General features: G+C 37.9%; 2 protein-coding genes and 1 long non-coding RNA gene across 13 annotated transcripts; 1 reads left to right on the top strand and 2 right to left on the bottom strand.

Moving 5' to 3' along the window:
* Positions 1-1,082: 1,082 nt before the first annotated feature.
* Positions 1,083-6,099, bottom strand: LOC128024956 (26S proteasome regulatory subunit 8). The gene is made up of 12 exons (XM_052610856.1): positions 6,003-6,099; positions 5,400-5,471; positions 4,611-4,680; positions 4,249-4,346; positions 4,100-4,156; positions 3,130-3,360; positions 2,889-3,015; positions 2,572-2,762; positions 1,798-1,896; positions 1,545-1,655; positions 1,343-1,429; positions 1,083-1,224 (listed from the first exon to the last, which is right to left on the bottom strand). The coding sequence occupies exons 1-12, from the start codon at positions 6,033-6,035 to the stop codon at positions 1,171-1,173; spliced, it is 1,230 nt and encodes a 409-aa protein (XP_052466816.1). The 5' UTR covers positions 6,036-6,099; the 3' UTR covers positions 1,083-1,170.
* A 2,661-nt stretch (positions 6,100-8,760) lies between these two features.
* LOC128024957 (uncharacterized) lies at positions 8,761-14,102 on the top strand. 11 transcript variants are annotated; one of them, XR_008186075.1, is made up of 15 exons: positions 8,761-9,035; positions 9,181-9,354; positions 9,566-9,678; positions 9,800-10,281; positions 10,354-10,458; positions 10,567-10,640; positions 10,838-10,917; positions 11,007-11,103; positions 11,298-11,585; positions 11,665-11,740; positions 11,931-12,228; positions 12,360-12,694; positions 12,790-12,952; positions 13,044-13,141; positions 13,242-14,102. It is a non-coding gene; the product is annotated as an uncharacterized LOC128024957 (long non-coding RNA). The 11 variants fall into 11 exon arrangements; XR_008186071.1 differs by having other exon boundaries at positions 11,298-11,740; positions 11,931-12,020; positions 12,166-12,228; XR_008186077.1 differs by having other exon boundaries at positions 9,800-9,893; positions 10,197-10,281; positions 11,298-12,228.
* A 1,528-nt stretch (positions 14,103-15,630) lies between these two features.
* On the bottom strand, positions 15,631-25,086 carry smarcd2 (SWI/SNF related, matrix associated, actin dependent regulator of chromatin, subfamily d, member 2). The gene is made up of 13 exons (XM_052610852.1): positions 24,655-25,086; positions 23,415-23,611; positions 22,083-22,125; positions 21,878-22,000; positions 21,597-21,716; positions 20,834-20,929; positions 20,212-20,313; positions 19,505-19,666; positions 18,547-18,644; positions 17,909-18,044; positions 17,670-17,792; positions 17,480-17,581; positions 15,631-17,214 (listed from the first exon to the last, which is right to left on the bottom strand). Exons 1-13 carry the CDS (start codon positions 24,820-24,822, stop codon positions 17,161-17,163), a joined length of 1,524 nt encoding a protein of 507 aa, XP_052466812.1. The 5' UTR covers positions 24,823-25,086; the 3' UTR covers positions 15,631-17,160.
* Positions 25,087-25,547: the final 461 nt, after the last annotated feature.

The raw sequence follows: 25,547 nt of genomic DNA, 5'->3' as shown, positions 1-25,547 counted from the left end.
AAAAGTGTCTGGAACATCTTCGGAGAACTTTGAGTTGCACACTTCCAGGCAGACAGCACTCATCCGGGGTTGGGTTTGTAAACAGCACAGTTTACACCATGCAGAACTGAGAATGACTTTCAATTCCATTTCAGTTAAAACAGAACTAGAATCAAATGAACTGATTGTTGTTGTTTTTTCAAACTGGTTTTAAATAATACATTTAACTTTTAATTGTATTAACAATCAGTGTCAATCCATGAAAATTTGTTATTACTTTAAATATCTTTTAGAATGCATTTATTTCAGTTAAACTATCTAGGTTTACTTCCCAAAATGCTCTAGCTATTGTGCAATCAATTCCCCCTCCCCATCTTTTTATTTTATTTTTTATTAAATCTGAAAACAAAGTGGTGGACTTTTCTGATCATGAGAAAATTAAAATGTTAAGAATTTTGACAGTATTGAGCTCATTTTAATGAAATGATAATTGGGAACAAATAATGTTTAACCACAAAACTAGCATTGAAAAGAATTCAGACTCAAATTCACACTCATTAAGAAGTTCTAATTTAGATCAAGGGTACTTTTTTTAGGAAGTCGTGGCCTAATGGTTAGAGAGTCAGACTCCCAATCAAAAGGTTGTGAGTTCGAGTCTCGGGCCGGCAGGAATTGTGGGTGGGGCTAGTGCATGTACAGTTCTCTCTCCACCTTCAATACCACGACTTAGGTGCCCTTGAGCAAGGCATCGAACCCCCAACTGCTCCCCGGGCGCCGCAGCATAAATGGCTGCCCACTGCTCCGGTTGTGTGTTCACAGTGTGTTTTGGTGTGTTCACTGCTCTGTGTGTGTGTGCACTTCGGATGGGTTAAATGCAGAGCACAAATTCTGAGTATGGGTCACCATACTTGGCTGAATGTCACGTCACTTTTTTTTTTTTTCACTTTAATTTCGGGTATTCTGTGTTTTTTATTTTCTTTGGCCTTTGTCTTAAAAAAATATTTAAGCATTTACAGTAAAGGTGTATGTGACAATCATTTTTTGTCAATGTAAATGCATTTCTAAGTACAGTTTTTTACAAGTGGAAAGAAAAAGACACAATGTTAAGTGAGAAACAATTTATTCTGAATACATTTGGGTGATGAAGATCCTTAAAGACACACAAAAAAAGCACATTACATAGTCTAATGTTTACTTCCAGAGCTTCTTGATGGACATGTTTTTCTCACTGTCTTTCTGCATCACCTGCAAAAATACAGTCAATTATAAATGAGAGCTATTCACTCAAAACGTAATAAGAATTGGTAGGTTTAAATATTATTTGTACCAACAGAACGATCGAAAAAGAAAGTGATTTCAGTACCTTAGCTACTGCCATTTCAAAATCTTCTTGGGTAACGTGGACTCTCCTCTCTCTCAGAGCATACATCCCTGCCTCTGTGCAGACGCCCTGTCAGACGAGCACAAATAAAAACAGCTTGTTGAAAATGAAGTGTATAGACGTCTATAAATGACTGGAAATGAGTGCAGCTCTGCGTCATGTATGGTGGAGACGGAGCCCTCACCTTGACCTCAGCACCAGACGCTCCTGGCATCAGCTCGGCAATCTTGCGCAGGTTAATACCACGCGTCAGGTTCATCTTCCGGGAGTGGATCTTCAGAATATCCAAACGGGCCTGAGGAGGACAACATAACACTATGAGGTTACTCCTAATATTTATACTTTCAATAATAGAGAGTTATACAAAAACAGAGGCATCAGCATTTCAGTATCAAGATGATCCTGAAATGTAAAAACACACAATGATCCCAGCTAACCTCTTCATTGGGAGGAGGAAATTCAATCTTCCTGTCAATGCGGCCTGGTCGAAGAAGCGCAGAGTCTAGAATGTCAATACGGTTTGTTGCCATGATAACCTGAGGGAAACAAGAACATATTCGGGAAACTCAGACTTTCCTTAAAGCAAATTATAAAAATACAGCTGGAGCCAATCAAAGAAATAGTATAAATGTAAGTTTGAGTAGTTTTGTGTGGTCACAGCACCCCTGGTGGTGAAGTTTGGAAAAGCAGTTGAATGAGCAATGTCACATCTGACCAGTTTTTGCAAACAACTTAAAATAGTACTAAGGCATGTGATCAGCAAAAGAAGAAAAAAAATGGAAACCTTTCATTTTTTATTTATTTTGTTCAATTGCAAAAAACAAGAGTTAAAATCTTAGCATTTAATAATAATAATAAGTATTATTATTATCATTATTAATAAGTAATTTTTTAATAGTACACTACTAATATATTTCTTTATTAATGTTTTATTTTGTACTTTTAAATAATAAATTAAATCATATTTTGAATACCAAATCATAACTGGAAAACCAGTTGTAGCCCCTGAAGCTTCTCTTTGATGACTAAGGTTTATGTGACTCTGCATATCATTTTTGGAAGGTTGTTGACGTGCGTCACATTTTCAAATGCACATCAAAGCGACCCCAACTCACCAAGCTTGCAGAGATAGAGTCCGTGTGGAGCAGTTTTATTGTCATGTTAGTCTCATGTTAGGATCAGCACAGAGGTTACAGGTGTTTGCTTTTCACCTTGATGTTCTTGGTGGCTTCAAACCCATCCAGCTGGTTGAGGAGCTCCAGCATAGTTCTCTGCACCTCACTGTCTCCTCCTGATCCGCCCTCCAGCCGAGACGAGCCGATGGAGTCGATCTCATCCATGAAGATGATGGAGGGCGCATGTTCCCTGGCCATGACGAACAGCTCACGCACCATACGAGCTCCTGGAATGAACACACAGAATCAAAAAAGGATAAATCAGACTAATTAAAAAAACATAAACATCTAAACATCTCTTTTTGGGTTCCACAGAAGAAAAAAAAAGTGTTTTGTCTGGAAGCATAACCAACCTTCTCCTATGAATTTCTGCACCAGCTCCGATCCAGACACCCTGATGAAGGTGCAGTCGGTGTGATGGGCAACAGCTCTGGCTAACAGGGTCTTTCCTGTTCCAGGAGGTCCATACAGTAGCACACCCTGCAGACCAACAAAACATTACAGAAGATGAAGTAGATCTGGCAGGCCAACAGAGCTTTCTTTGAGAAGGTAGCACTCTTTTACATGACATGAATAAGATAATTCATCACTTGCCTTAGGCTGCGCAATTCCTAGAGCCTCAAATAATTCTGGGTGCTTGACTGGAAGCTCAATCACTTCCTTGATCTCTTTGATCTGTTTGTCCAGCCCTCCAATCATCTCGTATGTTGAATCTGGCACCTTTTCCACCATCATCAGGGAGACGAGCGGGTCAACTTTGTTTGGCAGGATTTTGTGTAGTGTGTAACTGTCATTTCGAAGTGCTACACGGCAATTTGGAGTTACCTGTTGGATGAGGATTTAGTTTACTATAAACATTAATACAAAAAAGCTATAATATCAGAACATTTTTCTATCAGTGTTCTTTTTGATTTTATGAGCCACCAGACAAAAACTGAATCCTCTCCTGAAATTCTGAGGTATCATTTTTGACTGTATGAAATAGGGATACACACTTAAATGTAATTTGTGACCAATATTTTAATGTTGTTGTTTTTTTCCATTGTTATCATCTTGTATTGGCAATGAGTGTCCACAAGCTTTTATCTGTGGGGTTGCCAGATGTCAAGAGCTTAAATCCCCCAATTCGAGCTTTTCTTTTAAATTGATACATTTTGTCTTTTATTAAAAGGGGTCATATGATGTTGCTAAAATTAACATTATTTTGTGTATTTGGTGTAATGAAATGTACATGCACTTAAGTAACCTCAATGCATCGTAAGTCTTTTTTGCTTGTTTAAATAGATATATGGAACCATGATTTGTTATTATTAAATTATTATTAGGAATTTTACTGTTTTAGCTTCTGACATAAACTAATTAGAATTTTACCAGTTTTTATAATGTAAAGAGTGTGTTATTGTATATAATATAAATAGGACAAAACAGGAAACTAGATTATGAAAAATACAACCTGCGAATGAGTTGTTGTTCTCTTAATAATTATGATTAGAATTTTTCGGAGCAAAATAATTATGATTATCGTTTAACCAGCCTTAGAAAAAACCCAACACAAAACACTTACATCATTTATATCAATGTTCTTATCCACATCCACAACAAACTTTCCTTCAGGATGCACCTAAAAACAAAGCATAAATATAAATGATTAACAAAACTGAATAGTTACATCACAGCACAAATCATGTAAGCAGGAAATCATGGCTGTCAAACCTTGACCAGCACTTTCTTCTTGTCCATGGCTCTCACCACCTCTCCTACATAAGACCCCTGCTCCTGCAGCAACTGAAGCTCCTCACGCAGGAGACGCACTAAAAGAAACATTACAAATCACATACTGATGACACATTTAGCATATTCTATTTGGCATATGCATTTGAACACCACAAAGTGACATCAGAATCAGAATCAGAATGAGCTTTATTGCCAGGTATGTTTACACATACGAGGAATTTGTTTTCGTGACAGAAGCTCCACAGTACAACAGAATGACAGCGACAGGACATAAAACACATAATAAAAGAATAAAAAATACAAATAAGTAGATATGAGAAAGCAGGTAGAAATGGCTTTACCCTTGGCATTTAACTCGTTCCTTTGAGCCTGCAGACGTCTGAGATTTTGGCTTTTCTCATTCACTGTCAACTGAGTAAAGAGACCAGCACATTTACACAACATACCCTCGTGAAAACGAAGTGTGCTTAATTGTATTGAACCTGCATTTGTAGTCTACTTTAAATCTTAAAAGTATATTTTTAATAAAATGCAGTGGCACATGTGAATGAAAAAGTCAGTTAAGTGTACTTAAAGTACATTTTAAATCATTATGTTTAAATTTATGCACTGTGTTTTAATGAACTGCATTTCTTGATGTGTTGCATAATAACATAATAAATCACATGTAAAGTTCCTGATTACATTTTTATTTAACATATCACCAAAAGGTTCCAAATTTCAGCTTTATTATTACAGATATGCTGTTACAAACAATATTTTAACACATGAAAAACAAGATTTTATAGAAGTATATTTTAGTTTCTCAGAATTGCTTCTCAGTACATTCAGCAGTACACTTTAATCTAATTCTAAAACAATAGAATTATGAAACTACATATTATAAAGATGTACTTAAGTGGGTCAAAACTCTTAACTCTCTAAAGTTCAACGACCTGAAGTTAACAGAAAAGTTAAATATAAAACATATTCATGCAAATAACATGCAATTAAGTGTCAAAAAACAATACATTAATTTCTCAGAATATTCTTTTAAATGATTATTTTGTACAAGCAGGCTAAAATATACTTATTTTTCACAAAAGTACTTTACATTGTAAATATAGTCAGTCAAACAATTTTATTCTTACCTGAAGATCCTCAATTTTAGACAGGTAATACTGTCGGAGACCAGTGCCTCCTTTACTGTCTTCAACATCCATCTGGAAAAAAATATTTACAATAATATTAATGACATAAACGTTGTTTTCTTATAAGATATATTAATAACCTCAAATTATTTTCTTATAAATGAACCGTTTAGCATGTTATGATCAGTAATAAGAAGATATTACTAACATAAGGGAGTTGAGATTTCTGTTATGATGGTATGATCAGACACGAGCGATTTTGATTCCCTGTGTTATGATCAGAGTTTTGATTATCGGAGACTTCTCTTATTATTAGAAAAGAGAGATCTATTATTATTATTATTATCAGTGATACTGCATGTTAAAGCTAAACATTAATTATTTGTCATGTTGTAACTAGATCTCCCATGTTCAGTGTGACACAATGAGACAGCAAACTCTGCTTCACTCGGAGCAAACGCGTCTTAAAGTCAGCCATTCTATCTTATATTCCTAACAATACAGTTACAACACGTTCACCGTATGTAATATGTTGTGCTGAATTATAAAACACAGCTAACTGCACTGTTCATTTTTCAAGATTTAACACAAAATATCACTTACTTGCTCGATCCCGTCCAGCGCCATCTTGAACATGCAAACTTCCGTCCGTCAGCTGCGTTATTTCCGCTTTGTTTTCCTCTGGCACTGCAGACTGAAAGATGTGATCTCTAGCGCCAACATCACGCTGCGAATAATGCGGAATCGGTAACGGTATGTGAACAGTCATAGTATGGCAAGCCGTTTTAACATTTCATCCTTAAAACGTACTAGTGTCTAATGCTATTTTATTAGGGTGACCCATAGACTGCATAAAAAGATGGACGTAGTGTCCGTGACGTCACCTGTAGATTCCTGAAGAGCGTTTTTGTAGCTCAAATTGGGCGGAGCGGGCCATGTGCCATCTTTGCAGCGTGTCAACATGCGTCATGCCTAGATAATCGAAAACGGGCAAAAAGGTGGGAGCTGGTTGCTGAAGCTACTCCCACCTTGTGCAATGGCAGTGTCATCAGCGGCAATCCACCTCAATCCACTCAAGTGGCCACGCCCTTAATTATGCAGAACTTTAAGGCTTAATCTAATTTAAACAGAAGAGTTATAAAAATAAAAAAAAATTGATGATTACTTCATAAGAGGTGTGCGCTGAGACTTCACCATCTTTTAAATGGAACTCTTTTGTGTTCATTTCATTTGTTGAGACCTTAGAGGTGAGATGTCTGTGGGTAAAAACATGAATGCAGTGGAAAGCCACTTTATAGTAGCAAATTAAGTAAAACTAAATTAAGAGACACTGACATTGTTTTTTTCATGTTTAATACTGCTGATTGATTTTAAACCTCAAAGACCGAGACAGGTGCCTGCGGCCAAAAATTAACTGTTGTTCTTAAATGTTTAATAATTTTGAACCACTAATCTTATTTGAATGCTGAGATATCCTATTTCTTAATAATACTAGTTATTCATTAGATTACAATTCTTATCTTTAAAGTCACAACTCATTTTTTACTTGTCTTATGTTATGACTGGTCAGAATGTTCACTGACAAGTTAAAAAAATCTTACTAGTAACATTTGGAATAAGTAATAGTATCTAAAAATGTGTGAACAATTTTTAGATATTGAACAAGTACTATTAAATAATCAATAAGTACTAGTGTTGAATAACTATAGTATCTTATTAGGAATGACTATGTAAAGAATAAGTTCTGGTATCTAATTATTAAGTACTGGTAAATATTTAATTAATGAATAACTACTTTTTTAATGCACCAGTCATGAATAGAATACCAGTCAGAACTGAATAGTTGATACTTGAATGACAGATCCCCATAGAAGTCAATGGTAAGAATCTGAAATGTGTTACTAGCAACAACAGAATTGAAATAAGTACTAGTATCTATTTAATAAGTAACAGTATCTAATAACAATAACTATTATATAAATAATATACGTACTAGTATGTAACGGTGGCACGCCCTAGTGACCTTTTGGAAACAGTATCTATTTCATAGTTCGGGCGCCAGACAGGATTTTGGCCTGTCACCAATTAAATATCAAAATCCCGTGATAACCCAGGGAGATTTTTTAAAATACCACAGTTACTCAAACTACATGGGTTGCTTGTACAGTAGTTAATAGAAGACAAACAACAACAACAACTTGCATTTCGAAAGAATTCATTGTTATATATTTGTCCCTTCTTTATACACAATTCTGGACACAAATCAAAAACCCCATATAATCAGGAGGAAAGGAACAAAAACAAAAACGAACAATAATAAACAAACAAAAAAAAATAATAATGATAATAATGTATAGAAAAACAACAATTGTAAACGACAAGGTTTTTCATACAGGCATAATTAAATGAACTTAGACATCCCAGTAAACAAGATCAGCAGATCGAGGCTTTCTCCTCCAAACAAAAACACTCATCAGCGGTCCAGCGAGAAAAAAAACAAAAACAAAAAAACACAGGATTAGTATATATTTTTTTCTCTTGAACCACCAAAGTCATAGATATACTGAAAGGGAAATTAAATGAAAGTCAGTAATATAAATGCATCGGTCACTCAAAGCGACCCGCGAATGGGTGGAGGAAGTGCGTGCGATGAAGTGCGTTAGTGTGTGTGTGCGCGTGTGTGCAATATCGCTGACCATGTCTGGCAGGGAAAAGATCCTTGGGAGGCAGCGTTTTCTCCGGATTAGCAAAACCCAACGGAATGACGATCTTGTGAGTTCCTTCAGCAGTTCGTTACACTCTTTGCAGCCTGGTGAATCTTTATTTCCGCACTCTCACTGACCCAATACAGCGTGCGTCTCACTCCCGCCGATCAACTCCTTTGTTTGGTTTGCTCACCTGCCACTTGGCGTTCGCGTTTACCATTTCCCCCCCTTTTTCCAAGCGATTTTTCCTTTTTATAATTTTGCCTTAATTGTTCCACATCCCGATATGGGCACGGAAGGGGCGGATTTTCTTTACATCGCCACACTCCCCCCCGCTGGGACAAACAACCCATGGTTGGCAAAACAACTAATATTTGAGTTTCTCTTAGAAGCCCAAAAACTCCTCATCTTCATCAGAGGACTGTTCGAAAATCTTAACGAGTTTTCTTTTTTTCAATTAGCTCTAACTCTTCCATTGTTGGGTAGCACGGTTTCAAATTACAAACGTGCGCTGTTCTGACATCCTCTCCAGTTGTTTCCAGCGCGATCTGGTAATTCAGCGGTCCCAATTTTCTCAGCACTCGGTAAGGACCTTTCCACTTGGGGGCTAGTTTTGCACTGAAATGTTGTGCCTTGGACTGTGGAAAATTCCGTAACCAGATCCTGTCCTTTTCTTTAAAGAACACGTCTCGTCTGTTTTTGTTGTAACTTCTCAGCTGTCGTTTTTTGGCTTTTTTACAGCATTCTTCAGCTTGTGATTTTAACTGGGCTAGTTGATTTACCACATCATAGGATGGATTTGATGGTGAGAGATTTTTACCCTGAAGTATCTTGTCCATGGGGCCTTGTAATTTTCTTCCTAGCTGGAGCTCCGCAGGGGACATGCCAGTGCTTTCTTGAACGGCTGAGTTAAGAGCAAAACGAAGCTCAGGTAAATACTGATCCCATTTTTTATGGTTTTCATCCACATAGGAGGCAATCATGCATTTCAAAGTGCGGTTAACTCTCTCCGTCATATTGGTTTGTGGGTGATAGGCAGTTGTTAATTTGGGGGTAACACTCCATTTCTCACACAGTTCTTTGAATATGGAAGAGACAAACTGAGTTCCCCGGTCAGACAAGATGAAGTCCGGTACTCCATATCGGGTGAGGATTTCCGTTCGGAGAATCGTTGCTATGGTGCTCGCAATTGCAGTGCGCATTGGAAAGAGCTCAACCCATCGAGAGAAATAATCCACAAAAACTAGAAGGTATTCATGTCTGCGAGTACTACTTGGCAAAGGTCCCATTATGTCCACTCCTACCATCTTGTTGGGTTGCGACACTGTAATTGGTTGTAGTTTGCCAGCTGGTTTCTGATTTTCATATTTAAGCTTTTGACATTTTTCACAACACTTGACATGGTGTTTTACATCGGTCCACATTCCAGGCCAAAAAACAACATGATGCAATCGTTTGTAGGTCTTGAATATGCCACCATGACCGCTTAGAGGATTGGAGTGGTAGTATTGAAGGACAGATGGAATGAGACTGCGAGGGAGGTACACCCTGTAGTGGACTTGGTCCTTTGTTAGGTAAGTCTTGTGATAAAGTTTGTCTTCGACTACCTCATACTTGTCTTTCCATGTGCTGTTGTCTTGTGCCAAGGCTTTGAGCAATTTTACGATTTCAGAATCCTTGTGTTGCTCTTCCCAGATGGTTGCAGCAGTGACTGGCAATTCATCAGTGTCCGTCTGGCTGGAGTATAGGTTACATCCTGATATGCTGGGAACTCTAGAAAGAGCATCAGGTGCCACATTAAGTTTCCCTTTCCTGTATTCAATGATGAAATCAAACTTTTGCAACCTTAAGGCCCATCTGACGAGGCGACTGGTGGACTTTGGGGAGCTCATAACCCACTGGAGAGCCATGTGGTCTGTAACTACGGTGAACATGCGATACTCCAAGTAATGCTGCCACTTTTCAAGTGCCCATATGACTGCAAGACACTCTTTCTCTGTTGCGGTGTAATTTCTTTCAGCCTTATTCAGTGCTCTACTTGCATAAGCAATAACTACTTCCATTCCCTGGTCCTTCCTTTGTGTTAGCACAGCTCCAAGACCTGTGTCGCTGGCATCAGTGTGCACCATGAAGGGTAACTGGAGGTTTGGATGGCTCAGGATGGGAGGTGAAGTAAGGTGGGTTTTTAATTGTTCAAAGGCTTCTTGACATTGTGGTGTCCAGTGAAACGAGTTCCCTTTTTTCTTTAGCGCATTTATGGGTTCAGCAATTTGAGAAAAATTAGGAACAAAGCGGTGGTACCAACCGGCTAGTCCCAGGAAGCGCTGGACCTCTTTGATGTCTCGTGGCACAGGGTAAGATTTGATGGCCTCAACTTTGCTTGCGTCTGCAGTAATACCATTTATGCTAACAACATGACCCAAGAATGTAATCTCCTTAAGGCAAAACTTGCTCTTTTTCAGGTTGATAGTCAGTCCAGCCTCCTGAAGCTTAAGAAGGACTGATTGGAGATCGTTGAAGTGCTGAGCCACTGATGGTGAATAGATGATAATATCGTCAATGTAGACAAAGCATATTTTTCCTCTCAATTTTCCAAGTACAGTCTCCATTAGCCTCTGGAATGTGGCGGGGGCATTTTTCAGACCAAAAGGCATTACATTAAAGTGGTACAGTCCTGAAGGTGTAATAAATGCAGTTTTATGCTTACTTTGGGCTTCCATGGCCACCTGCCAGTAGCCACTATTTAGGTCGATGGTTGTGAAGATTGCTTAACCGGAGAGTGATTCGAGTATCTCAGTTATATTTGGAATTGGGTAAGCATCGTTCTCAGTTACTGCATTTAGTTTTCGGTAATCAACACAAAATCTAAGGCTGCCATCTTTTTTGGGGACCAACACGACAGGCGATGCCCAGCCAGAGTGTGATGGTTCCACAATTCCTGCTTTCACCATTTCTTCAAGCTGCTCTTTTACAACAAACTGCTTGGCAGGTGACATGCGGTAAGGACGCTGTTTGATAGGGACCTGATGGTTAGTATAAATACAGTGTTTCAGAACATCAGTACGTCCAGGTTGTACAACACACACTTGGGTATTGGTCTCTAAGATGGTCTTTAATTTTTGTTTGTCAAGGGGAGATAGATGTGCTTCACTTACTGCTGTGTCGATTAGCGTTTGTACATTTGCTTCAACAGATGCCGCTATGAATGCAGGTTGGGGTGGAGGAATAGAACTTAATAGTGAGAGGGATGGGTTAAGTGTCCTCGGAGGCTGCTCTGGTTGCTGGCCTGAAGGGCTAGGTATGCAGTAAGGAACTTCAGGTACACTGGCATTACCAGGTTGAAAAGGATACTCCTCTTGTGGAGTAATCTTGAATGAATATTTTCTATCAATGACATTTATTTGTAAGCCACTGAAGTAAATGAAATCCAACCCGAGAATCACAGCGTATGCAAGTGCTTGGGGGGACAGGATAGCAACAGGTAGAGTAAAAGTTTGGTCATGCATATTGATTTGCAATTGAACCCATCCTAATGGGACTTCTGCTTCACCATTTGCTAGGTACAGTGGACCAAGTGACCAAGGCTTGAGTTCTCCTGGCAAGAAGAGCTTTCTCCACAGGCTTTCGTGGATCATGGTATAGCTTGCACCTGTATCTAGAATGGCCTTTCCAAACCAGCTGCCAATACTAACTGGAACGATAAGCTGTTGAGGAATGATAGCAGGAGGGACAGGGGCTGGTTTAGAGGGTGTTTTCCGTAAATTCTTAGAATTTGATGTTTGGTTTGTTGTGGCCGTGATAAAATTGTTTGTGGCTTGACCTCCAGGTTTATGAGGCTGAAACGGGCGTGGATTGGACTGGTGTTGTTTTGCGGATTGGTTTGTGGTTAGGGAGGCATAATTTGGACAGTAACCAGGTGAGTGGTTTCCTTTACATCTCCAGCATTGAACTTGTGGTTTTTCAGGTTGCTTGTTACTGGTGGTTTTTTGTGACACTTCAGATTGTAGTTTTCGGCCCATGCACATTTCATATTGCAACTGCAGCTCATGGTCTTTCTCCAGTTGGTGTCCTAGCTTTACCAGCTCTTCCACAGTGCTTACACGTCCGCGTAACTGACTGGCTAGGTAAGGCTTTATGTTTTTAAGAATCATTTTAACTATTTCTACTTCGGTCAAAGTGGGCTTCCATCTTTTGCAGAGTGCTCTATATGTGAAAGCAAAGTCTCTTATGGTTTCTTTTCCTCCTTGCAATCTAGTACGTACTCTCTCAGCCAGCTCGTCTTCATAATCTTCAGAAAGAAAAGTGGACAAAAAAAAAGTCTCAAACTCACTCCATGTCGTTACTGAAGAGCGAGCAACCTCCCACCAGTCACATGCTGTGCCATGAAGTACACTTCGGAAGGTTGCCAACAAGTCACTTTCTGCAAGAGGATGCAATGCTAAAAAGTCCTGACATCGTGTTAGATACAGCAGAGGATCGGCGTCATCAGATGGTCTTCCAAAAGTGGGAAAGGTCAACTTTAAATGGTCACTTTTTCCAGCAGGAATAGGATGACATTCTGGGACCTTTTCTAGCGGTGACGGGGGTGCGGTAAGTGTGAAACGGGAGGTTGGTTGTAACCCTTTACCTTGGTGATCAGCCATGTCTTCATCTTGCCGTTTTCCTTTCTCCCTGTCTGTTTGAAGTTCTTTTAGTTGAGTGCTTAGCTTGTCAACCTGAGTGATCCAACGATTACACTCAGTGGAGAGCTGCTCATGCTCCTTTTGAAGGTTCTTTTGTGTAGCTCTGATGTCTCTCTGAAGTTCAACCTGAAGTTGCTCCACCATGAAACGGACTTCAGCAATCAAGGTAGACTCCATTTTCTGTAGCTCGTGTGACATCATCACTTTCATGGCCTTGACTAATTGATCTGAATCTGTGGAATCCACTTTTGTTGCAGTTAACGTTGTGAGAATTTGTTGTTTGCTGGCATCGATTTTGGAAGTCAGGTCTACAAGTTGCTTTTCATGATGGGATGTAGCCATTTTTTGCTCCTGGGTGAGTTCAATCACAGCTTTTTCCTGCTGTTTCATAAAGTCAAACAGATTATCCCAGTTACCTTGCACTTGCGCAGTCAAATGGTGAAGTTCTTTTCCAGGAGTTGGGAGGTAACCAGGCAGGCGATGCTGTGATACTGAGGAAGATGGGGTAGTTTCAGTGAATGTGGATGTGCAAAGTTGCATAGGTTCTGGCTGAAATGAAATCGCTCCACCTGGAGGGGCAGAAGCAAAGTGCACCTGAGATCTGGGATGGGGACTGCTGAACGGAGTTGGTGTGGAGTGAAAGGTGGGAAACTGAGGTGGGGGAACGGGCCTTGGTTGCACCGTTGTCCAGACTGGAGTTGCTATGTCTGGGGGTGGTTCAATTTCCACAGTAGTCGATGGTGAAGGAGGGCTAGTGGCCATGGCTTTATGGTGTTGTGTATATAATTAGTAAATTAAATGAGTAACTTGGAATTACTGTGGCCTTTTTGTTTCTTTTTGTTGGGGGTTAAAATAAAAATAAGAAAAAAAAAAAAGTACAAAAGGGACCGAGTACAATTTCCAGTCACAGTTTAACACTTTCCACAATTTTTTTTTTTTTCAAAACACACACAAAATGATCAGAGTACTCCCTGATCAGAAACACCCACAATTTTCAAGATTAAAGTTTAAACGAGAAATGTTCTAATGCATGTGACACATTTTCAAGTTCCAGGGAAATATTCAGGTTCAGATCAATGTAAATGCTTGAGTTCAAGTCGTTCAAGTCCCTGTTCGGGCGCCACTTCTGTAACGGTGGCACGCCCTAGTGACCTTTTGGAAACAGTATCTATTTCATAGTTCGGGCGCCAGACAGGATTTTGGCCTGTCACCAATTAAATATCAAAATCCCGTGATAACCCAGGGAGATTTTTTAAAATACCACAGTTACTCAAACTACATGGGTTGCTTGTACAGTAGTTAATAGAAGACAAACAACAACAACAACTTGCAGTTCGAAAGAATTCATTGTTATATATTTGTCCCTTCTTTATACACAATTCTGGACACAAATCAAAAACCCCATATAATCAGGAGGAAAGGAACAAAAACAAAAACGAACAATAATAAACAAACAAAAAAAAATAATAATGATAATAATGTATAGAAAAACAACAATTGTAAACGACAAGGTTTTTCATACAGGCATAATTAAATGAACTTAGACATCCCAGTAAACAAGATCAGCAGATCGAGGCTTTCTCCTCCAAACAAAAACACTCATCAGCGGTCCAGCGAGAAAAAAAACAAAAACAAAAAAACACAGGATTTGTATATATTTTTTTCTCTTGAACCACCAAAGTCATAGATATACTGAAAGGGAAATTAAATGAAAGTCAGTAATATAAATGCATCGGTCACTCAAAGCGACCCGCGAATGGGTGGAGGAAGTGCGTGCGATGAAGTGCGTTAGTGTGTGTGTGCGCGTGTGTGCGCGTGTGTGCAATATCGCTGACCATGTCTGGCAGGGAAAAGATCCTTGGGAGGCAGCGTTTTCTCCGGATTAGCAAAACCCAACGGAATGACGATCTTGTGAGTTCCTTCAGCAGTTCGTTACACTCTTTGCAGCCTGGTGAATCTTTATTTCCGCACTCTCACTGACCCAATACAGCGTGCGTCTCACTCCCGCCGATCAACTCCTTTGTTTGGTTTGCTCACCTGCCACTTGGCGTTCGCGTTTACCATTTCCCCCCCTTTTTCCAAGCGATTTTTCCTTTTTATAATTTTGCCTTAATTGTTCCACATCCCGATATGGGCACGGAAGGGGCGGATTTTCTTTACATCGCCACAAGTATCTATTAAAAAGTACCCAGTACTTAAGCGCCAGTAGCAAATAATTAATTACCTGTACTTAATGGAAAAGATAGTAGTAGCTAAAAGTAAGTACCAATAGCATGAAAATAGATTCTACTAAGTTTTAAAAAATAAATGTTAAAACAGCTTGCCATAGTATGAGGCAAAACTTGAACCAGGTTTACATTGTAAAAACTTTGATAAATAGACAAACAATATGACTGAACAATATAACCAATTCTTTTAAGATCATTGTTATTTCTTTTGTGCAATCTGTCTGCATAAATCCAGTCATCTCAAATCTCCCATATTTCGTTTTGTGTTGCAAGGTCTAACTATGAGAGCCCTCCGCAAAACAGTTCTATAATGCACCTCTCCAAGTCTATAGTACAGGTGAGGTATTAATGGAGACAGGTATTACCAGATTAACCAGGACACTACATGTATCAACATGACTAGTGTTTTGCTTTATCTAGCAAACGGTTTACCCTTCTAGTAGAAGGAAAAACACCTGGTTTTCTTACTTTTTTTTTTTAATTAAATATTTTTTCTAATTATAACATAATAATCCTTCAGGTTAACAGTCTTCCAGAACATTAAATTTAATAATAATAATAATAATAATAATAATAATAATAAAATGTTATGATCAAAAATACATTCACATGTTAATTCCCCTTTATGAAAACAACTTTATTGTTTAAAATACTTCAATTTCCCAGTAAAAAAGTACAAAAGGTAAGCATTTGATTGATACAAAAATAGAACACAGAGCTTAAGTTGTAAGAGCTTAATTGCATTTACATAAAAAAGGCTTAACCCGAAAGTAAATCAAAGGTTGCATTTCAGATCAGCATTAATACTATCTGAGAAATAAAGTTATAAACGAAATGAAAGTTCAGCTCTATTGACTACATCTGTGACATGTTGATTAACACAAGATTGTTTAAACTTGTCCCTCGGAGATGTAATTAAGTCAGAATTTAATTTTATCTACATAATATAAAATTTTAGTTCTTTTTAACACTATATGAACTGAAAAGTCAAAAGTATTTTCTGTGGCAATCAGCAGCATGTCACAAATGCTGTTTATAGAGCTTAACTTGAACCTGTTATATCCCTTAATGAAAATTCAACTTGCTGTCATCAATACTTAAAAACACAAATGACTACACCAATATGCACAACCACATATAAAATCCAACTTAAACAGAGACTTTCCATTGGCTTTTTGGAATGTATAAGTACACACTGAACTGAACTACTTATGAGAACGTAAAAAATATGGCTTTGAATACATGAAGAAGAAAAAAAAAACTGCACACCTGAAACACTATCTTTCAATAATTGTGTCTCTGCCAATCCAGCAACCTTTAAACGCTAAAAAGAAAACGAAAAAAAAAAGACCTTAGTCAACACTGACAATACAAAGACAGAAAGTCTGGTACACTGAACTAAAACAGCTGGACAACCAAATGTGCTGGATTTCCTGTTGGGGTGGAAACACAAAATCATGGCTCTTGAATGCAGTGCAGCACATATTTTCCTGAGAGACCAAATGGAAAAATCCACAATATTGAAAACATTGCATTTTCATTACTAATCTTCTTAACTATACGGAACTTTGCAAAAAATTTGCAATTAAATTGTGAAAATAGCCTTTGAGGTCACTAAGAAACTTTTAAAAATGAAATGGCAAATGTAGATTGATTTTGGCAATTCTACTACAAACACAAAAATTAAGAACAAAAAGAAGCTTTGTTGCATCAGTTACCTATAAGGATGTTAGCCAATAAGCTACAGTACTGTATATCATACTGTAAAATATAAAAAGAGAGTTGTTTTAAACAAGAAGCAAAGATGATTATGTCAACTAACTGAATCAAGAGGAACATAAACTGGATGGCTCATTTTCAGAATATATAAGAGAAGACCAGAGAATGAATGCAAAGAGGAAGATACATACCAAAGTGTTCCAGTTACTGAAAAAGCATTTGAAATTTATATGGCCAGATGCGTGTAATGGTACAAAAACTGCTACTTAAAAGCTGTTTATGACAAGTGCAACATACCAAACAATGCCAGCAACCAAAACTTATACATTAAGTTCCTCCACTGGTTCTCAAACAGAAAGCTTCATTCTCAATTGTATTTGTTGAGACAATTTCTCGGTTGACTGTAGAGTTGGGAGTCTGAATCGTCTTAAGTAAGTCGGATTCCCAGTACCTGTTCCAATTCTTGTCTCCTCTGCTGGACCTGAAAAAAAAAATAAAAATAAATGCACAATTATAGATACTATAGCATCTTGGACCAGTTGCTTAAACAGCCACTAGGTTAAGACTGTATTTAAAGAACTAGTTTGATCAACTAGCAGTTAATCAAAGAGTAATCGGTCTTCAAATTAGACCAATCTACCTAAAAAAAAAGTTATGAACAGTGTTTTTAAGACCAGTCGAAGCAGGTTAAGCAGGCAACCAACCACTGTTTTGCCTTGCAATGGAAAGAAATACCAAGTACTCACCTTTGAAAATATATAACGTCCAACAGCTTCTTTGACCCAGGGTGAGTGGTAAAACTCAGTTTTTCTCTCCTCTTCTGGATTACCCACAGTATCTGTCATTAACTGCATAAACCAAAACAAAACATACATGAAAAGTGAAAGGCAACAAAATGAAGGCTGAATGAAATCCAATGAGGTAAACTGAAAGTACTTTGAGGTCTCGGCTCTGAGACTTGAGCCAGTCCTGAATGAAGTCCTGTGGGTTGTTACTGAAGCTGAGCATGAAGTCTCTCTGGGTCTTCAACTGGTTGATGGATTCAATAGTCTCATGGATCTTATGGAAAATTTTAATGTTTGGTTAAAAATAGCCCTTCTATATGTATGTAACTTTAGAATGGGTGGAAAATAATTTACATGAGGTGTCATTTATGCCCTTGCCCACACACACACCTTCATCTCCAGGGTAGTGATCTCCTGTTGACTGGTTGTGGATGACAGGAAGCTGGTCATCTGAGCCTTCAGAGGGTCATCCACCTCAACATCGATATCAAAGCATGCAGTCTTCTTCTGATCATTGGGATCCACACTGACAAAATGATATAGCAATAAAGTAGCCTTTGGTCAACATAAAAAATAACAATATTCAGACCACTCTTCAAATACATATAATACGTATTTTACACATTTTAGATTTTAGAATAGTTTTAAAAACATGAGATGGAAGAATGGTTATTATATGACAATTGAATACCAAAAATGTTAAACAAATCAAAACTTCTTTCAATGAGTTTTCCAACAGTATTAAAGGAGTTGACATATATGCTGGACACAAGTGCTTCTCCTTCCCTATTCTGGTAAAGTCACCAATTTAAAATGGTTACAATTTTACTTTTGCTCAGAAATTCATATATAGGTGCAAGCTATATTCAGAAACATCAGTGTGATTGAACTTTGGACTGGTAAGTTAAATATTTGAGTTAATAATTCAGACATTTTGATTAAAGTGAAAATATTTTTTCAAAAGAGCATGGAAAATAAAGGTTGAGTAACAAAAGAGAACATTCAAAACAGGAACCACAAGCACACACCTGATGATATGATTGATGATGATGGGGTCAGGGTGCTGAAGGAGGCCGGCAAGTTTCATAGGGATATCCGAAAATCTCATCCTAGGGCAGCCAAAAATCTGCAGGATTACAGCAGTTCAGTTTAGTTTCATGGCTCAGTATACAGCCACTGAGTTTGTGATCAAGGTATGCATGAAGTATAGAATAATTATCTCAGATCAAGCACTTCCCTGTCCAAAACTACCTGTACTATGCAAGGTGTTTCAATAAAGTTGCTAAGGACTTCTAAATAATAGACAGGGGAACTGCTAGGCGGGCCCTGCCAAGTCTCCATGATATTCTGGAGCTGAATTACAGAAACTTCCTATCTTAATTTTTTTCACACAGATTTGAAATTATCATGGTTCCTAAAGATGGATAAGATTCTGCATTTCGGATGCTTCTGTCATACAGTCCCTGATCTCTACATTTGTCTTCGACCCCTCCTCATTGTATACTTGGCCAGCTTAAGGAAAGATCTTATGTTGAGAGGAAGGATGGAAGTAACATGGGAGCTAATGCAGTGTTTATTGTCAACATAACAGGGGAAAGTGAAACCAAGTGATCTGATTACATTGTGTCAAGAATTCTGATCAAGTGGAAGCATACAGACTACAAAGAGAAACGGGCAGAGAACAGAGCCCTGAGGACGCCTCTGTTGACAGGTCAGGAACAGTGGAAAATTTCCATTTCAAGAAAAAAAAGTCCTATCGCTATCTATCACTCAATTAGGATTGTGAACCAAAGCACAGCTGTGCCAGTAATACCAATGTCTTAGAGGCAAGTGAAAGCATGTTGTGGCAGACAGTGCCAAATGCAAGGCTTAGAAACTAAGTTTTTCTTTTCTCATGAGTTTTCAACTGAGTGTTTTGTGTATTAAATAATTGCTAGAACAAGCTGAAGATAATTTCCTGCTAAGAGGGCTAAACATTTTGGGTACCTGTCTGAAGTATCGGTTGCAGATAATGTACTCTTTCTCATGGCAGTCTTGTAGCTTGTTGCTTTTGATGTAGAGCCACAGGGCCTGCATGATGCTGGCTCTGGTCTGAGTGTGGACACCCAACAGTCGAGCCAGGCGTGGATCAAGCTTATACTGAGGAGGCTAAGTAAAGTAGAAGGAAATGTAAGATAAGATGAGGTCATATCATTAAAGCGATCTCTGTAACAAACAACCTTAGGAAATAAATTAAATTGAAGTTTGATTTCTTTTAAAGACCCCATTCGTTTTTGGCTTTTAATCCATGTCTGTTAATTTTTTAGGCTATTTATATGCTAGTGTACTGCTAAAAGTAGACAAAATTATATTTTTTATTGCGGTTCAAATTTACATTCATTCAATCCACTGTAGGGAAATACATTGCTGATTAGCCATTGAACTCATATGTTTAATTGGTTCTAATGCTCAAAATTATGCTTGAATGCACAAATCTTGAATGCAGCGTGAGCAGATCTAAATGTAATACTGTAATAATTTTAATTTCACTTTAAATTGCCACAATTGGAATAGAAATACAACTATGAAGGGGCATTTTTTGCCCTTTATCTTCAATTTGGGGTGCATTTCTGTTCATTTTGATGGGATTTTTGCCCCAAGCCTATATGTGTGTGTGTGTGTATATATGTGTGACATATACATGTATGTGATACCTGGTGGTCTAGCATGAGAAGGAGAGTACATTTCACATTCACATCCCCTGGTCTCTTCACCTGAAATCCATCGGTCTCCTGAGTTGTAGGCATTCTGTGCCACTAAGACACACAGAAAACAATATGAATACAGATGTAATGATGGAATTTACTGCAAGACAATAAACAAGGTGCAGTAAATGACAAAATTCATGACCACCAGGATTTCAAGGGATAGTTCACCCAAATATGAAAATTCTTTCATCATTTACAAGTTGCTTTCTTATGTTAAAAAGATATTTTGAACATTGCTGGTAATCAAACAGTTAGTAGTTGCCATGGACTTTTTTCAAAATCAATGGCAACCACCAACAAACATGAGGGTGAGTAAATGATGACAGGATTTTTATCTTTGGGTTAACTATCCCTTTAAGTAGATTAAATTATACTGTGGGACATATTAACTCAGATTTGTAATTTTAGGATGACACTGTAAAAAGAACTAAAAAAAAAAAAAAAACACCCTGTCCTTTTTAAGTCAGTCACATGTATCTGTGTATGTGTGTGTGTGCAGTACCTTGACAGACCTCTAGGGTTAAACCCAGGTATTAAACTATGAATTTATAACTCCATAATATCATACCTCCACCAAGTGGTTGTCTGGGCCATAAAGTTCTTTGTCCAGTTCAATGACCAGGCTTTTAAAGAAAGATGAAAACTTTCGTTTCTGTTTCCCAGGCTAAGGATAAAGACAGAGAAAAAGAAAGAAGGAGGTTAAAGGGGGAGAGAGAACACAAGGTCTTTTTGCAATGTGTTCATGCTGTTGATTGATACTGCATTGTTAGGAGCTGACCACACTGAAAGGGGGGGGGGGGGGTTATTTTAGAAGCAGCACACACTCAGTCACAAACAGCTATTGCGCCAGTATGAGCTTGCGCAATGCCTTGCCCGTCCCTCCCTTTGCAGTACCACTCGACTTATGACCACTAAGGTAGAAAGTAATCGAAAGAAAGAAAGAATCATTTCCTCTTTTCATGTGGCGTCGGCACAGCCAGAGGCCTTCAGCTGGCAAATATACCCTTCCACTATAATTTTTGGACTAATTTCTTGAAAGGGGCCAAAGTTTCAATTCCTTTTCCTCAGAGTTTGGGAACATGGAACAACTTAGAACACATCTGGTTTGAAGGAGTGAGCTGAGGACATGAGCCAGTGCAGTTAAGCTGGCCAACAGACCAAGAGACTCAAGGCTGCCAAATAAAAAGCATTAAGAACAGGGCCGACACAGTCAGTTTATCTACAACTGTTGCTTGCCATGAAACACTGCAAATAGAATTCTTTATTCTGTGATCTCTGACCTTGTTTCAGGTTCACATTTTTGCAAACACATAGTAAAACTCATTACATACATCCTCCAGGAGTTTGCCTTCCACTCGAAGTTCCCATGATGACACTTTTTCAGCCTCCTCGCCTTCTGGCTTGCCAGGTGTGTAGGTATTAGAAATATAGATCCTCAGTTTTCGTTTTTGCTGGATGAGCAGAATAAAGAGCATAGAGATAATACATATTAAATCTACTTATTCAAATACATTTGACTTTTCCTATAGAAATGTAACTTCAAAATGTAACTTAAATGTAGTTGAACTAAGAATTAATCTCTGAATTGCTAACTCCAGTCTACCACATCTACCGTGATGGGCTTTTTGATGGCTTCCTGTATCTCCATTCGTTTGCGAGCAATGGTCTGGTCCAGCTTTCTCTCAAAAGCCAGAAGGTCCATATAAGCCTGAGACTCTGGGACCAGATCCCTGATCTGAAGAACACCAAAATTATGAGAAAGTATGTACTTTAGCATTAAAAAAAACTGTGATTAATACTATTCTGGTTAAACTCACCCTTTGTGGGAGGACTTTGTCAGCCATCTTACGCCTCTTCACCCTGAAAATGTAGAGCAGATGTGTTAGAAACATGACTCAACACGAACATATGTTAAAATGTTATTTCAAATCCAGAAGGCACAGTTTAAAGTCCTAGAGATCTGAAGTGGATGCCACATAATTATTCTTAAACAATTTTTTTTATCCTCATGGAATTTACGAAAAAAGGTGTACTGCCTATTGCCAATAGAGCGACAATGCATGTCACTTGTCAAAGACATAATTTTCAAAACAATTATTTCTCTGTAGGTGAACATGCCAATTTTGCGAGACCAACTTTACCTTGAGCGAACTTTTTGTGAGGAACTTTATTGGCCTTGTGCGAAAATACCTAATCGCACAGGCTCCTATTAAAATGATTAGATTTAGTTCGTTTACATCGCTTTTTCGAGCCGCTCCTTATGTTTATGAAATTTTCACTTGTTTTATTCTTAAAAACTAAAAGTCAACTGATTGGTTGATCATTAGTTGCACATCTCTCCTCAACTACATAATCATTTGACAACCGTAGGTATAAATTGTTCATGAGTGTATCACAAACAACCAAAGTTTAATATTTATGGTTAAAGAGATAGTTCACCCATAATTTTCTGCAGAACACAAATCATGATATTTTGAAAAATATGGGTAGCCAAAAAGTCTTGGTGATCACATTGAGACATTTCTCAAAATATCTTCTTTTATGTGTGACAGAATAACAAAAGTCATTCAGGTTTGGAATGACATGAGGGTAAGCAGCTAATACCTTTGCATGTTGTGGTGTTCAAAATGCCTCAGCAGCAAACATCAATAATATCAAATAAATCTGCCCCATGGCTCAGTCTTCTAGCTAATATTATGAGACATCTTTAAACCATTTTTTAAATTCACAGCTATGCTATGCTTCTTCGGGAAAATGAAACAAATGAGTCTCTGAGCTAGAAGAACAAAGAAGCCTTTGGTCTCCAGAAACAAATGCCCATCTGGTGGCAGATGACACTGTTGGTTCATTACTAGACACTTTCTATCACAAAGCAGAATCTTATCATAATCATTTTTGCTTTAGAAGCTCTTCTTAGATTTAATATCATACATGACATTCCGCTCTTTTTTTTAGAACTAGACCACTATATTGCCACATTATGAACACATCTAATACAGACTTACTTGAAGCTCCAATAATGAAACCTTTCTTTGTTTATAAGCCCTCATTGCCCAGACTCACATGGTAACTTTGAAGAGATATGAATGCTACTGTAACTTTAAATATGTTGCCATTCATGCACAAACAAATATACTCAATGCATTTACCCCCTTCTCGGACCCATAGGACCCCCAGACTGCTGCTGTTGATGTTGAAGGAGTCTCTTCCGGGCAGGGTCCATCGCGGCTTGAGGCATCCCAGGTCGCATGGGCATGGCTCCACTATAAGATGGTCCAGGTAGAGGGGAACCCATAGACCCCATGCCCCCCATTGGCATTCCCCGGCTGGGTGACATACTTGGGCGCTGTGGGTGTGATTTGTGTATTACTATTGTTACACTAACAAATAGCAAACTGTTATTATAAGTAAAGCAGTGAAAAAACTTTATGTAGGAGTAAAAAAGAAACTTCTGAAGAATGTTGGTAACGGTTTATGGTAACCACTGACTTATATGGCACAAATAAAAATACTATGGAAGTCAGTAGCTATACCAACAGTCTTCAAAATATCTTCTTTAGTGCTCAACAGAAAAAAGAAACTCATATAAGCTTAGAACGAGTAGATGGGGAGTAACTGATGACAGGATTTTCATTTTTGTGTGAACCATCCTTTTTAAAAATTATTATTATAATCAAATGTTGTAACTGTTAATATTGTTCCCTGAGCTAATATGAACTAACAACGAACAGTATTTTAATTAAATGTTAACTAAGATTAATAAACACTGTAAGAAATGTAAGACTGTTTTGTTGATTTTGGTTCATGAATTTAAGCATCATCAACTAATAGGACCTTAGGCTATTGGTTACCAAAAATAACATATACCATGGTAAAGGTATTATATCAGATTGTTTTTAACTTTATAAGCTCATGACATAATGAGTTAGTGGATATTCATATAACGTTACTCAACGGCGTAGTAAATACTATGCTATTACAAAGGTATATGTCCAGTCTAAAGATAATCGTAATACCATGGTATACTACAAAATGTAATAGTTACCATGGCACTTTTTTGTTAGCGACTAACAAAAAACTTAACTCAAAATAAAGCACGCGCGTTGTGGTCACGGTGGGACTCAAACGCGGAAGTACATGTTTGTTCTTCGACGGCTTCACTAAACAGTGCTCTTAAAAATAATTAATTCAAAATTTAAGTCTTTTCTCTTTATATTTCTGTAAAGCAGCATCCTTGTATTACCTGACATTGTTTATTGTCATAGATATGCTATTAAATCGTCGTTGCTTCATATGGCACTTCCTATTTTAAGGCAGTAGGGAAGACTGAAGCTATGGCGTGTTGCTAAACACTTCAGAGAACAAATAAAGAGTGGTTTCGACACTTACTTGGAGGTACTGGTTCGGGGTGCTGCCCATCCCTCTGTAGGGTGAATTCTGCTGCATTGCTGACATTCTCATGGCACTGCTGTGACCCGGGTTCATGGGGTTCATGCTGGGGTTTATTGGGGTACTGGAGTTGACGGGGAAACCCGATAAACCCAATCTAGAAGCCATTTTTGATTACCTTTCCCGCTAATAATTGTTAAGAAACAAATCCGAAATCTTCACCGTGTCACTCTAAAAGCGTTTAAGTTCCTCGTGACCTCATCGCGTTCAAATATCTAACTTGTATATATTCTTCTGTCTCTAATTGTCGATCGATGTCCGTTGAACGTGTCAACTCTTCCTCTAAAAGCATGTCAAACACCCATTTATCTTAATGGTTGCCTCTCAACAACATTTTAAGAGCCCGACCAATGTCTACAGTTATCAGTGTGTGTGGCTTCTCAGATCTCCTCCCTCTGGGTTGCCAAATAACTTTCACTTTTAACTTTCCTCTACCTATGTTTCGTTTTGTTTTTTTTTAATCAGTTTAATTTGGTGTACAAATAATTTTTGTTTCGAATATGGAAATGCATCTCATACCCTCTGTCTTGATGCTGCTCAATTTGTTGTTTGAAAAGTTTTTAAAGTTTTTTTGGCTGGTCTGCCTCTCCTGCCTAACAGCATCAATGTAAAAATGATTAGAATTAATTTCATTATAAAATCATCATATTAAGCATATGGACACGTGTTTTTTTTTTTTTTTTTTAATAGTTCCAATTAATTATTTTATTATTTTTGTGCGTTTATTGGTCTTAACTCTTCAGCCTTCGCATGCAAAATTGTACAGAATAAAATAATAATAAAAAAAAAATCCCTAAGGGGGATTTGTATTCTCTATTTTAGCAAAAGTAATG

The sequence above is a fragment of the Carassius gibelio genome, chromosome A12 (assembly GCF_023724105.1).
Source record: "Carassius gibelio isolate Cgi1373 ecotype wild population from Czech Republic chromosome A12, carGib1.2-hapl.c, whole genome shotgun sequence".
Classification (NCBI taxonomy): domain Eukaryota; kingdom Metazoa; phylum Chordata; class Actinopteri; order Cypriniformes; family Cyprinidae; genus Carassius; species Carassius gibelio.
The sequence above is the reverse complement of the archived record's forward strand: the minus strand, read 5'-3'. Positions and strand labels throughout refer to the sequence as shown.